Source organism: Galeopterus variegatus, unplaced genomic scaffold (assembly GCF_000696425.1).
Source record: "Galeopterus variegatus unplaced genomic scaffold, G_variegatus-3.0.2 Scaffold4254, whole genome shotgun sequence".
Lineage (NCBI taxonomy): Eukaryota > Metazoa > Chordata > Mammalia > Dermoptera > Cynocephalidae > Galeopterus > Galeopterus variegatus.
Window position 1 is genome coordinate 91,442 of NW_007730365.1, and position 15,433 is coordinate 106,874.

At 41.7% G+C, this 15,433-nt stretch overlaps 1 protein-coding gene across 1 annotated transcript in view; it reads right to left on the bottom strand.

Annotated features, from left to right (window-relative positions):
• Positions 1 to 8,349: 8,349 nt before the first annotated feature.
• Positions 8,350 to 15,433, bottom strand: part of DCTD (dCMP deaminase) — a 27,345-nt gene continuing 20,261 nt past the window's right edge. Inside the window, exons 4-6 of the mRNA XM_008587121.1 lie at positions 12,775 to 12,891; positions 11,250 to 11,346; positions 8,350 to 9,754 (exon numbers count right to left, since the gene is read on the bottom strand). Coding sequence (XP_008585343.1) covers positions 9,676 to 9,754; positions 11,250 to 11,346; positions 12,775 to 12,891 — 293 coding nt within the window. The 3' untranslated portion in view covers positions 8,350 to 9,675. The remainder of the gene's footprint in view (positions 9,755 to 11,249; positions 11,347 to 12,774; positions 12,892 to 15,433) is intronic.

Sequence of the window (15,433 nt, forward strand, 5' to 3'; positions counted from 1 at the left end):
CCCCCCCCCCCCCCGCCCCTTACAACTCAACAGATGACATTCAACTAAAGGGGCTCTGCGATAGGAGAGGCACGGTCCACATAAAACCCTTCCTGTGCCCACTCTCCTTTACTTGGTGAGAATTTGCCATGCTGCCTCTTAGACTGAGGTGCTGTTGCTGTTTGGTAGAGAAACCCCAGCTTTTTGGGAGGAGGCACACGTCACAGTGATGCTCCTTGCTTCTTTTTCCTCTGAATTTCATAAGCTAAAACTGCATTGCAGAACCTTCTCCTGCCCCCACCCGACCCCCATCCCCTTTAAAGATAGCAGTAGCTGCTTAATCAAAATGTGCCAGTGAAAACTCAGGTTCATACTAGGCAGAAAGGGGCTGGATTTACTTACATGTGTATTTTTGTCAGGCACTTTTCTTAAGCCAGCTTGTGCCGTCCTTGTGTCCTGGGTGTGACCTAGGGCCAGCCTGCTTCAGTCAACAGCACCGGGAAAGAGCAGAAAGGAGAGGTGAGGGGAAGCAGCAGACTCAGTGTTAGTAGTGTGTGAAATCTGTGGAACTAAATGAAAACTCCACTGTGCCCTTTCCCCAACCCTTCCTTCTTGGAAGTCAGAGCTGTAATCAGCTGCATTTCCCTTCCATTTCTGACTCTAATAATACGACAGAATCAAGGTCACAAGACGTGCAGAGAACATGCTCACAGTATGAAGTATCTTCTAAGTAATACTTCTCTAATTCATTTATTAAGAAATTAAGTAGTTGATCCATTTGAACTCTCATGAATAGATATTAAATGTTGCTTATTGTAAAAAATGCTAATAAATCATTAGTGTTTTAAAAAAATAACCACCAAATGGCCAACAAATTAAATTTAAATCATTAAGTCTGATGTTCCTAGAGAGGAATCACAGGGGGTGGTACATTACAGAACCTGTTTTTATTTTGTGTGGTTTTAAACACTAAGAGCCCGTGCTGACTCCTGGCTTGTGCCTCCCTGGCTCTTTTCCAGCTGGCGGTGAGCATCTGTGAGGCAGCTGACTGGGCAGGAGTGGCAATTTGGAGGGTGGCCGGGCTACCTGAGCTGCAGGGCCACGTCCATGACCTTAGTCTCGCGTTAGTCCTCATTCTAACCAGCAGAGCTAATCAGCGCCAGCACGTGCTGCTCAAGTGTTGATTGCTCTGTTGCTCTTCCAGGGCTGCTGATGACTAAAAGCTCCACCATGCAGACAGCCAATCAGCCTCGTCTGGCCTTAGAATGAAAAACTATCATCCCCACTCAATGAAAAGGATCCAGGAAACACAAAGCCCCCAGCATGTGCACACAGTTTTAAGCGGAACTCAGAGCCTACCTTCCCAGCAGTACGCCCAGGCCGCGGCAAGACTATGGCTGAATGTTTCAGCCTCTTGCAATATGCTGCTGTGACTTGACTCAATTCACCGTCTCTTATCAACATTTTAACACAGGGGCATTAAATAAGAAGAGAGTCTGTGATGTTCTCATGCGTAAAACTGTAACAGACTGGTTCATTTGTTCAGCTGCAGCAAACCAGGTGAGAAGGAAATGATCAACTCTAAAAAAAAATCTCCCCCCTCCTCAGGTGATGTCACCCAGGCCAAGAAATGCATGAAAAGAAAGGGGCAAAGTCTAAACGGAACAGACATCTCCAAAGTGCCTTTCAGGCTAGAACCGTTCTGTCATCTAAGAGCGCAAGCCTCTCAAAGCACGGTGCTGCTAACCCTTTCAGGGGGTCCACGTTGTCAAAACTATTTGGATTGTAATACTAAGATGTTTTTGCCTTTCTCACTGGGTCGACATTTGCACGGAGGCAACCAAAGTGACGGTGAGTACAAGTGCTGGCGAATGAATCAAGGCACGAATCAGAGGCAGCGGCACCAACATGCGCTAGTCTTCACCACCACAAATGGGGAAGGAAAACGGCGGCCAGTTTCACTTAAGAATGTCCTTATTGAGGCCTGAGAAAAGCATTACTTGTACTAAATCTCGAGGCTTGAGTAGTTCTCTTTTCACCCTTCCCTGGGATGGTACAGGCAGTATGCATGAAGTACACGGGCAGCACGCCCCTGCACGACGGCCGGCTTCAGGAAGAGCACATGCAACTGCAGAGCTAGCCTCTTTGTTCATGGAATGCTGTTCTTACTTGAAAGACTGACAAACTATGGATACTTAGATTTGGGACACACATTTTCTTAAAAATAAACAAAATAAGTCTATCACTTCAAGGAAAATGAAGTGATAAAATGATGAAATTCAAGCTTTCAACATGAAATTAGAATTTTGAAAAATTATCTGTCACTGTGAGTGTGACAGCTTCCCAATACTTAAAAAAAAAAAATTTCTGATGAGATCAGGAGTGATATTCACAAAAGTGATTTCTGGATATTATATAATGAAATGAGTCAACATTTGGAAGATCTGTGCAATTCAGTAAACTAGTAGTTTCCAAATGACCAATGCATGTTATAATATCATGCAAAGGCAAAACATCAATTCAAAATACAAGACAGACCAATGGATTTTAATGCAAGATAATATGAAATGCTCATTGATATGGTTTCAGATTTCACATTGCAACTACCTTTTAAGAAACTTCCACTTACGAAGTTGTGTGGTACCAAAGACTATTCACATTTTTCCGAAAATGCTATTCAAATATGCCTCCCTTTTCCAATTATATATCTGTGTATGGATGGATTTTCTTCATATACTTCAGCCAAAACAACATATCGCAACAGATGGAAAGCACGTGCAGAAATGAGAATCCAGTTGTTTTCTATCACGCCAGACATGAAAAAGATTGCAAAAATGCAAGACAAGGCTACTCTTTTCACTAAATATTTTTATAGTCCTGGAAAAGTTATTTTTCATAAAAGTATATTACTTATGTTAACATGTACAGTGTTTATTGTTGTTATTTTAAATTAATTAAAATATTTTAAAAATCTGTTGTAATTTCCAATGCAGTAAATATCAATAGATATAATCCACATAAACAAAAGAGCCTTTGGGATCCTCAGTAGTATTTAAGACTGTAAAGGGCCTGTGAGACCAAAATGTATGAAAACTGCTGATTTTAAGGAACCTTAGCATAAGGCAGCTGGAGAAAGGAGCTCTCTTAAGAAGCAGTGTCACTATGAAAATGTTCCAGATTAAAGAGGCTAAAGAGATATAACAACTAAATGCAATATCAAATCCTGGACTGGATTCTGTACTGAACATGTTATGCAGAAAATTATGGGGTCAACTGACAAAATTGGTCTATGAATGATAGATTAAAGTATTCTAACAATGTTAAACTTACTAACATCAATATACTGTGATTATATATGAAAATATCCCTATCCTTAAGAAATACACAGAGTATTTAGGCACTGAAGGCCATGATGTAACTTTCCCTCACATGGTGTGATTGTGGATATATCAGGGTATTTTTAAAAGCTCATGGAAAATGGCATTAAAAGATAACATGGGGCAGGCCCGGTGGCGCACTTGGTAGAGTGTGGCGCTTGGGAGCGCGGTAGCAGGAGCGCCGAGGGTTTTGATCCCATATAGAGACCGGTCCGCTCACTGGTTGAGTGCGGTGCGGGCGCGACACCGAGGGTTGCGATTCCGTTGCCGGTCCTGGTACGGGCGCGACACCGAGGGTTGTGATCCCATTACCGGTCACGAAAAAAGACAAAAAGGAAAAAAAAAAAAAAAAGATAACATGAATCTTTCCATGAACTTTTTGAAGACCCTTCATATATATTACTCTTTTGTAGCTCTGACTAACTAAAAAACTAAGATTTTGTATACAGAAGTTTGAAAGTCAATGTAAAGTTCACAAAAACTCCTATGAAGCAGGTAACATTTTTCAACTCAACAAATACTTTAACACTGAAGATGTGAAAAGCAGCTGAGTAGAAATTACATAATTAGACTGTTACACAATTTTTCAAGCATGGAGTATGCTGTGGCCAATATCATTAGTAACAGCCTGGAAAGCCCAGTACCCTGCCAGCCTCCCTTGCAGCTAGGGGTGGCCATGGGATCCAGCTGTGACCAAAGAAGAGAATATTTGTTAGGGGCTTTTGGGAAAATTTCTGCTTTCCTGATCAGAGGGACAGGCAAGAGGGGAGAAGTCTTACCCCAATGTCCTCTTGCACTTAACATGAAGGGGACTCCTGCAGCTTGACAAAACAAGCTTGAAGACACAAAGCTAATGATAGCCAAGTGAAAATAAAGAGAAAAGCCTAGATCTTTGCTGACATCATTGAATAACTGAACCAACTCTAGCAAATTCTTACCACAGTATTTATTACAGGAGAAAAATATACTGTTTCACCACTGACAGTCAGGTGTCTGGTACTTCCAGCTGCATACATTACTGATGCCTGCTTATTCAGGAAATGGGGAAAAGGCAGAATAAATACGGAAGACTGCACACCATGTGCCACTGTGCAGAGAAAGCAACTCCAAAACAAAGTGTCCACTTAAAACCTGGACCAAATGGCATGTTTAAGTCTTTAACAAAACCAAGATGTAACAATTTTCATTAGCAAAAGTCAAAATAAAAAACTACAACAGTAAGCATTCTACAGTGATTTAAGCCCTGAGAAGGTCAAGGCATCCTCTAATCAAATGGATATCAATGAAAACATCATCTCTGGGTGTTCTGCCAAAGGTATACATTATTGCCAAATTCCTAATTCAAAACCATATTTAAGAACGCTTTAACTGAAACACAGAAGTTAAAAATAAGACATTTAAATAGTAATCTCCCTTCTCTCTCAAAGATAAATGTGCCCATTAACCCTGGATGCGAACAGGAAGATTTCTTTCTCTTACATACTATATGCCAATTTTTTCCAAGCCATTCATGAGGAAATCAGCACGGAAAAAATAATTTAGGAAGCTGGCTCCTGCTCAGCTACTTCACTGAATTAAAGTGCAATCTGGTTCATAACTTTTAAGTGGACATATTAGAAATATGTATTAAACCCTTCTGCCTAAGGTCCTGTGCAAACACATGGGGAGGATGAGAGACAGCTGGGTATAAAGACCCACCAGATACCACAGAGGCTCCCGTGGAGTTTACAATCTAGTTAGAGCAGGAAGAGATAAATGTGAAGTTAAATGAAACATCTCAATAAGTTTTAGACAGTAGAAGAGATGTCATAAAATAGTGCACAATTCCTTGCCAAAAAGACTGTTACTGACATTAAACACTGCAGGATTTCAAAGACGAAAAAGTCACTTCAAGTGGAGGAAGGTCTGGGGAGACTCTATAGGGAGGGCAGGATCCACCTTAATGCTGAAAGATGCATAGAAACCTGTGGGTGGTCGAAGGAAGCACATTAAGAGAATCTTAGAAATGCTGGCTTTAAAAAGAAGGTAAGAACAGCTTGAGAACAGGTGACTGGTATAGGGAGGGAGGCAGATGGTCAGGGGCTGAGAGGATGGCGCCAGCTTATTGAGGAACATTGGACATTCAAAAGAGAATGGCAGCCAAAAGTGGAAACAAGCCAACTGTCCATCAGTGGATGGTTAAACAAAATGCAGTATATACCTAAAAAGTGATATTCTTCAGCCTTCAAAAGGAAGCAATTTCTGACACATGCTACATCTAAGAACCTTGAGGACCTTATGCTGAGTCACAAAGAGAAAATTCAGCATGATTCCACTTCTGTGAGGTACCTAGAGTAGTCAAGTTCATGCAGAAAGTAGAATGGTGTTTGCCAGGTGCTGGGGAGGGGGAAGAGAGAGTTATTGTTTAATGGGTATGGAGTTTCAGTTTTGCAAAATGCAGAGTTTTGGAGAGAAATGGTGGTGATGGCTGCACAACGTGGTTGCACTGAACTTAAAAATGGTTAAGATGGGAAATTTTATGTTATGGATATTTTACCACAATTAAAAAAAAATTTTTTTTTAAGAAAGTGGCAGCAGGCAAGCAATGGTGTGGACTGGAACTCAAGAGAACATGGTACTCAAGAGAAAAACAGCAGTTGGCTACCAAACATAAGGGCCACATCTTTTTTCAGCTCCAGGCCTGTAGACCCATAGGTTCCACACAGGCATTCCACTCCTGAGTGCTGAGCAGATATACACCTTTCTGTCATCAACATAGCCCCCCACCCCCAATTTTCTTTGGAAATACTAAACTTGTTTTCATTTAACGAAGGACCTTTAGAATCTTGTAATGTCTGAGGCATTGGAAATGGAGTGAGTACCTGGCTCCTGCAGAAATCCACTTCTGGCCTCTGCCTCCACCCACTGGCCTTACTTCCATGTATACGGACATAAAAGGTAGAAAACGCGATCACAGAGAAAATGAAGTGCAGGTCACGTGGGCATGGCTCAGGTACATGGAGAGCATTAGCTTAATAATGGTGGCAAAGCTGGGCTTCGTCCTGCTAACATTTCTAGTATCTAACCATCTGTATCTATTCTGACTCTACACTAGGAACTATCAGAGAATCCAATGCGTGGTAGGCACTATTTGGAGATTTATATATTCTCATGATGAAATGGCTTTAGACTCCTCCAACAATTCTGGAAAGAAAACAGGACTAGCTAAAAGTCTTTCCAGAATTCTGGGGCAGTCCTAATCTACTCTAAACGTGTTAAGCCTTTTCCTGTAAATGTGATCGTGGCCACAAAACATCCTGGGCCTGGAGTTATTTTGCCTACACCTCTGCAGCTGGCAACCTATAACTCACCATGTAGTCACCATGATTCCCTGTCAAGAGATAAGTTTGCAAAGCACTGTCCCCTTGAGTCTGGTCCTTCCACTGAGCCTTGGGCAGGCCTCCTGGTTAATGATTTACAGAAACAACCATTTTTAGAGTGGCATTAGTTTAAAAAAAAAAGTGAACTATAAAGATTCGAACTTATCACTATCACCAATAGGAAAATCACCTCCCTATATTCCTCGGGTCCTTCAACCTAAATATTTTTAATTCTCAGGTAGATATGGACATTGGAAGATCAAAAATTATACCTGGCCCACAGGAACTTTAGATGACTTGGGCATACACGTCTAAATTTTTATTTATAAGTTCTTCTCAGTTTTTATGTTTATTCTCTTATTTTGCTTCATTTTTAATTTAGGAAAAGATGGCTAATATATTAGATCACTTTTGTTGCTGGGTCTTGTTGGGCTTCAGAAGTCTTTAAGGACAGACTCCTAAAAAAAAAAAAGTTAGGAAAGCATAAAATGTGTCAGGGAAATGGATCATTTCACTCACAAATTTTGCCTTTTAAATGCAGTTCTACCAACAGTTCTGTGAAAGATGGTTTCCTTACTGTCATTTATTAGCCATGACAGGCAGCAATACTTCTCTCAGATAGTCTCCCTTCACCACAATTATCCAGTCATGCCTGCGAGGCAAAAGGCTGCTCAAAACTCCTTCCTTCTGGAATCCTCTTCCCAAAGGCAACAGTTCAAAGCAAACCTCTATTAACTGGAACACTGACATCTGCAGAATTCTCTGGACAGGACAATTCCACTACTACTGTAGTGGTACCGGAAACTAAGACATAATTACTTACAGTCACCAGGAAATCAGGTTCAGCAACACAGTTCATAGGTGGAAGCCTTAAATACCCACAATGACAGTGTCACCAGCCCATAAAAAACCCAACCACTGTCTGTCAGTACATGGACTTCTCTCTTACCCAGGACCCTTCTTTGTTAGCCTTCCCACAAAGAGGAAAAAGAAAAAAATTCTTTTCACTAAAAGTCAATGTAACACTAAAACAAAGTACAAGATAGTATTAAAATTAATTAGATGCACTACTGGCTTATTAGTCCCTATACACATTTACGAATGTGACATAAAAATTGCACATTCCTTGCTAACAGGGCTCACAATTCATAACTTGCAGCAACATAAAAATCTAAATATTTTCTGTCTTTAAGTCTCTTTGCTGATTTCTTTCTTCTACACACCTCTTGTTTTTATGCATCTGGAAGCAAACAGAGGCCAAGGGGTTTGAAGGAGAAAAGAAAAATGGAGGAGAAAAAAGAGGAGAGACTGAGAAAAAGAAAGAGATAAGAGGGCAGCAGAAGATGGAATTCAGGACTGAAGCATGCCAGGAGGGAGGTGGCCCGGGACCTGCAACAAGGAACAGGTACGCAGGAAGGAGGGTGGGCAGAGGGCCTTGTCTTAACATGTGAAATCTGCTCCACAAAGAAGCATCACCCACTAACCCTGGGTAAAGCCCACAGCTTTAGTCTCTCAAAGAGTTTCTTGAGCATTAAGACATATGTAATGTGCTTCACAGACAATACGGAAATGACAGAAACAGAGAGTTAAGCATATAATTATAACAACATAAAAATGAACATACTTCGGTGTGCTAGATTTTAATAAGATTTTAATAATATTGGTAAGCAGCCAAATTACAAAATGCCCCAGGATATGGAGTACAAAACCTCAGAGACAAAATAAAAACTCATGAAAATATAAGAGCACTTTAAAAAGGTAATAATCTTTAGGACAGAAAAAGCATTTTCTCAACAAAGGTACTGAGCATGTTTAATAAAAATTAAATGAGATTAAAGACAGGGGCACAGCCATGCATCCCAGCTCCCGGAGATCAGGAAGGTGAATTTGTGCAGATGACAGCCTGGTGCCAGGAGCACACACGAGCTCCAGTCACCAGCAGATCTGTAATAAAGCGCCTCCAGGAGTGCGGAATGTCTCACAATTCACTTACAGGATAGGAATTCATTTACTCTCTGGCTGTATGGCAGCCTTGGAAATGAACCGGCGGCCTTGGAAATGAACCGTGCCGGCACGCGGAAGCTACATATTCTCACCCAGTGGAAGGGGCTGGGTGGATGCCCCCCTCCCATCCACACAAGTGCAGCTGCCGCCATAGCAGGGCGTGGTCTGGGGATGACAAGTGGAGACAGGATGTCTCCTCTGGGAACAACTTATTATTCAGATAAACTAAATGTAAGAGCTCCATGTGACCAACAAACCAAAATAGGAAGCCAAAACAACAGGAGGCCCCACCCCCGGAGGGACAACGTGCCACTACCCTGTGTGTAGCAGGAAGGCAGGAGCAGAGAATATATTCCTGGTTCAGTTACGCTTATCATCTGTCAAGACAGATGTGCCAGCCTAGCTAGGTTTTCTGGGTGGGTGCGTGGGGGTTTCCTTCAACTCTGTGCAGCAAATACTTTCATGTGCCTGACATTTGGGTCCTAATTTTTTTCCAAGGGCACTACAAGTTATGCTTCATTTGGGCCAGATGTTCAAATCAGTGTGTCTGCTCATCCCCGCTAAGAACACGACAATTATTTATTTGTCCTTCCAGCACATGTAGCAGTGAACAGTGGCTGCTGAAATGCAGAGGATGACAGATAGCTGATGCCCTTCTGCAGAGCAACCAGCACCCCAGCAACAGGACACACGAGGAGGAGGCATCCTCTCTCTAGCCCTGTGCGACAGGCTATCTACAGGTCCCTTATTTTAAACCCTAAATCAATAGTTTAAACAGATGAAGATTCCATGTGACAGGAGAGACAGTAAAAAAGATTGGAGGCTTTATATTCTTTAGATGTCTACTTCTTCTGTACTGGCTATTAAAAAGTTATGTGTAACTTCAAGATGAAAGGCATTAGTAGCTTCTTAGAAGAGGATAATCCCAATCTTCTGGAGATTTAATGAGATGTAACTCACTGAAGCTTTTGACTCGGTCTGCTGTTAATTGAATCAAAGTCAATGACGATCTTGCTGCACTTTGGTGTGAATTTCCTAAACATAAAAACAAAATATACAAAGATATTATCCAGTGAGTAGTTAAAGTGATTTGTTTACTTTAACTTAACCTATATTTTCTGTGTGGAGAAAAAAATGTCCTGGGATTTGCTTGATACTTTATCTCTATAGGAGCCAATTACAGTGCACCATACTGAGAGAAATGCAGACCAGAAAAGACTAAGGCAAAAAAGATGCATGGGGTGGCTTGGTTTGTATGTTCTTCAGGTATCTGAGTTCATGAATTATCAGGGAGTCAAAGGATTTCTAACAAGTTAGCTGCACGACATGATATCTGATTACTAGATTTCCCATCAGATTTATCTTGTTTCCTTGGAAATTTCTGCAGCCAACTTAGAGTTGCTCTAAAGCAAAAACCAGTAAATTTCCTTTTGCCTCTCATACACAGCAAAAATCAACTAGCTTTAGTGAGAAGTAATTTTTTAAAACCATGTTCTAAAAATGCAAACAAAATAAACCCACCATATATTTTTTTACTGATTGACTTCTTACTCATTACATATTACTCCTACAACAATTAAAAAGAAAATATTTGGGGACTAAACATATTCTTTCACGAATCAGTGAATAAGAGAGTATGTAAATAATTTGGGTTTTAAGTCTCATAAGGGACAATGGTTTAGTTTGAGCCTCATTACATCTAACCTACATCCCTAATGATGAACACAAGTTATCTATAGTAATAGTACCATTACTGTTGATCACAAACACCATCAAACTTTGTAATACTTTTTGATACTTCACAGTATCAAAAGAATTCTCTGCCATGATTCAAAAGTGATCCAGCTCACTTGCAAGTAAAACATACCTCACAATCTTAGCAAAGATGATTATAAAAATCCAAGACTTCAAATATCAATTTAAAATGTTGCTGTAAAAAGAATTCCTGGTGTTTCAACCTGGTAGGTTACTTTCATCCTAAATTTTCTATGTCAGAACTGTTACATTTGCAAAATTTACAAAGGTTTGGTGTTACTATTATAAAACTTGTGAATTTTTAAATTTCTTGCTACTTGAATAATTATTCTAAGCCCTGGAAAGTTACTGATACTAAAGTACAGTCACTAAACAGACTGTCTTCAGATACTTCTGATACTGCTCTTAAAAATCTACCCCTAGGGCCGGCCCGGTGGCGCACTGGAGAGTGTGCCACTTGGGAGCGTGACAGCGCTCCCGCCGAGGGTTCGGATCCCATGTGGAGACCGGTTCTCACTCACTGGCTGAGCGCGGTGCGGGCGCAACACCGAGGGTTGCGATCCCGTTGCCGGTCAGTAAAAAAAGACAAAAAAAAAAAAAAACTACCCCTAAAATAATCTTTAGATTCTTAGATTCTTATGCCATCGCAGTTCCAAAGACACTTCAAAGTGTGGAAGTCAGGCATCACAAGGAGAAATTAAACATCAACCAAGGTCAAGTATGTTTCTTCATTAGCCCTTCATATCACCCCTGTCCCCAAGTTCTCCCCACTTACCTGAAGGTAACCCCGGCCATATCAAACATGCGCCTCGCAGCTGTGGCCTCATCACTATCGTGGTATTTATCAGACATGAAAATAACTTCTCTTATACCTTAAAAGGTAACAATGGAAGCCCCATCAGTATATGCCATATATACTGCAAAAGATGTGCAGAAGCAGACGGAGCCCTTGTAGTACCTAGGATTAATTACCTTTTCCAGTGTGCTTGCAATGTTCGGTTACTGAAATAGTATCTGCCGCTTTCTAATACAGCAGAGGGCGGATTATATTTAATCTACCCTCCAGTCTTTATGGATTTAAAAAAAAAGAAAATGTGAAGTGAAAACATGTCAAATACTCAAGCCTTGATCTGATTAACAAATTTTCTTTACTACAAGTAATCAAAGATTTTTTATTCACAAGGCAACTATTCTTAATTTCAAGAGGCTAAGAGGGTGGGGAGCGGAGGCAGGTAGTGGAGGGTGCGGGCATTCAGAGATAAATACCACTGTGATAAATACCACAGAGATAAGTACCACCGTGCTCCCCAAAATGGCTCTGCAGACCAGTTCGAGCCAGCTCTATGGAGAGCAGATCTGTTTTCCTCTCCTGGTCTCATCAGGCAGTACTAACTTGAAAGCCGGGAATCCCTTGGGCTCTGTGCTGAAGGCTGCTCCTCCCCAGCCCATGAAGGGACAAGGAAGCTGAAGTGTAGAGCAGACACTGCTCTTGCCACGCACCTGCTGCTGCCTTCACCCCGGAGGATGGCCAAGGAAAAATTCGGAAGGATCGTGCAGCAGCAAGAGCGAGGCAGCCCACGCTCCTCCTTAACCGTGGCTTTCGATTCCATGCTGGCAGACCTCTTCTGCTCTGAGATCTGTGGGGCTCGTGATAAACAGTCCCTTTAAGCCACACATCTGGCTAAACATGATAAGTCTTTAAATCTCAAGCTGAGAGTTTTATGGAGACAAAGTGTAGCTGAATCTCAGATGTGACAGTTTGAAAAAGGTGAAATGTTCAGAATACAATGGTGTAGATTTATGGTAACTGTAATACAAGAAAAACTTAAAGTAGTACCATTTGAATCTTAGGACATTTATGTGCAAAGATATCTTTAGATCCTCAAATATCTACCATGTATTAGATACAAATTAAAATTTCATATACAGACTCCCAGCTGACCTTGTTTCTGACAGAAGTTCATTTCTCTCCCTCCCCACTAATCTATGCACAATATGTCAGAGAATAGTAAATTGACAGTAATTATATGCAATGCCTGTGTTGTTTTTTTGGCAGCTTGCAGTTTAAGAAGTTGCAAACTAAATTAAAAACATGGTAAGAATCACAGACAATGCAATTAGTCTTAGAATACCTGGCACCATTCAAAAACAAAACATGGGAAATACCTTGCAAAGTTGATAGTGCAATTAATTTGGATCTAAACAATAGCAATTTGAGATCAAACACATCTGCAACGAGCAACTGATGAGCAGAGAGCAATGCAAATGTGACAAATGGAAAGGAAAGGCCCAGCTCCTACCTGCCTGGATGATGAGCTTAGCGCATTCATTACATGGGAACAAGGCGACGTATATACTACAGCCTTTCACATCGGCAGAATTTTTGTTCATGATGGCATTCAGCTCGGCATGGCACACTGTGGGTTGGAAAGAGAAAGAAAAACTTAGATGGCAGCTCATGAAGAATTTACTAAGTGTTAAAGCATTTCATTCCCCTCTCTGAAATAATATATAATAGACTCAATAAGAAAAAAGTTGATTAGAAACTGCAAGTCCTGAGAATACCAAATGAGGACACATGGTCTGCCTGGGTCGTTTGCAGCCCTTGGCCTGTAAGCACCTCGAGCAGCCAGGAGGGGCCAAGGTCAAGTACCTTCACCCACCCTGAGCGCAGCAATAGCTCACTGCTCCACAAGACCCTGGGGTACTGAGTTGCCCACATGAAATAGCTCATTTGTGTGTTGATATGCACACACAGGGATAGTCACTGTGGCCGTTGAGAGGGCAGGGAGCAACTCTGAGAGCAAGAGAGTCAAGAAGTGAAGCTGAGCATTCTATCCTGAGGGATCTGCTTCACCTCATCATTCTCAGCCCACATACACACAAGAAAAACACCAGCAGATTACCAGTAGTTAGTCTTTTATAAGAAAAACATTCATCCACTTAATGGCAGTGTAAAGTCCCCTGCTTGATATACTGGCCCATTCCACCAACAATTCCAAAACCATGACCCACGGTCATCCCTCGACTTGCCTGAATTCAAGGTCAAAGTGAGCACCTTCCTCTCTCTCTCCCACACCTGTCAAAGCCCAGCACCTTTTGGCTACGTGTTCCTACCACCTAATCCCCACGGGGAGTTCCTCCTCCAGAGGTAGTGAGCAGTTCTCACAGCACAGAGTTTTGAATCCCTCACCCCGCTCTGCGAGATTTCTGTACAGCCGTCTTGTATCATCTTTGAATTTTCTGGGTGTGTTATCTAAAACTATATTGTAAACTCCTCATGGCAGTGACTCATCAACATGTCTGTACACTGGAACCCCAGGAACTGTCCAAAATACCGATATCTGTGTTCCATACATGAAGAGTGTGATGTTCTGTAGTGTGGCCCAGGCTTGGGAGAGTTTGAGAGGTCCCCTAGGTGATTCTAAAGTGCAGATGCATTTAAGAAGCACTGCCTCATGGGCTCCCCCGACTTCCCCAACACATGCTATGCACACAAATGCTAAAATAAATATATGTTGAACGAATTAATGAATGACTATCTGGCCACGGTCCAAATCATACAAACTGCTGGAATATAAATATGGGAGCCTTCAAGGATTTCCCCTATCCTCTCCAACCTGCCAACCTTCTACACTTACCTTCTTCCAGAGTTTTGAGGCCTTAAATGAATAGTGGCCTAAACTCACGGCTCTTGTACATCTCAGTCATGCCTTACACAAGCAATGCACATTATAGGGAACCTCCTCTGGGACAGACAGATGAAAACCCTGGACTACCTTCCTCAGCCAGCCTCCCGTCTTCGGGTGGAATTGCTACTATCTATGTGCACACATGTCCTGCAGCAGCTCTGCAATGTTGCAGGCAGAAGGCTGATCAAGAGCTCCTTCAGGAAATGTTAGTAACCAGATGAGCTAGCTGGCCAGCCCAAGGAAATGCTAGTAAGTGCTCATTTTAGTCTACAAATACTATGTTTTAGGAGGTCTCACTAGCATGTTAAAATAGTCTCCGGCATTGCAGGAAAATCTAAAGAAACTAATAAGCTGCGCTGGATCAGACCTTAGCCCATCAGAGAATAACCCTCACTGGCCCTGGTGGGACCTGAGCCGCAGCCCCTGAGACTCACTGGCCTAACAGACCCCGAGAACATGGGAGGCCAAGGCACAAACACTCGTTGGCCACTTGGGCACTGGCCTTGCACTGGCTCCCTGGGCCCTTCTCCCCTGTGGATGAAGATGTTCAGAAGCTGGGATTAACACTCTCAGTGTTAAAAAACAATTAGATGTAACTGTTTCTTTCATTTCTCCCTTGAGGGCAGAGCCCAGCCTGCTAAGTTCTTTGTAAGTCCCCCAGAGTCTAATGCGATGCCATGAACATAATGGGTGTTAGATATTTATTGAATGAATAAAGGAGGAAATGCAGATTCCAATTATTGATGGTGACAGGAAATATTGGAAGTCCTCTTAAATTCAAAAATATGCTTTCCCATCTAATAAATATTTTTTGATGATGCTGGTATTAACATTCAGAACCACAGAGTTTCTGAATCTGTTATGAAACACTATTATAGAGTCCTTTTTTGAATCGCCAAGAATAGCCACATTGATTGCAACTATCTTCCTCTAATTCATCCGAGGCAGTCTGGGGCAAAATTTATCATTATAAGTCTGGATTCATTAGTGAAAATTAATATATGAAACAGATTCTCTTGGGCAGCTTCCGACAGCTCTATGGAAAGGGTGGTTTTTAGAAACAACACACAGGGTTATAAACAGATTTCCTTTCTCTTAACTAAAAATAAATCACAAGATGAAAAATATACAGCTTCTTGTTTTTTTGTTTTTTTTTCCTTTTTGTCTTTTTTCGTGTCTGGCAACGGATCGCAACCCTCAGTGTCGCGCCCGTACCGGACCGGGACCGGCAACGGGATCGCAACCCTTGGTGTTGCGCCCGCACCTC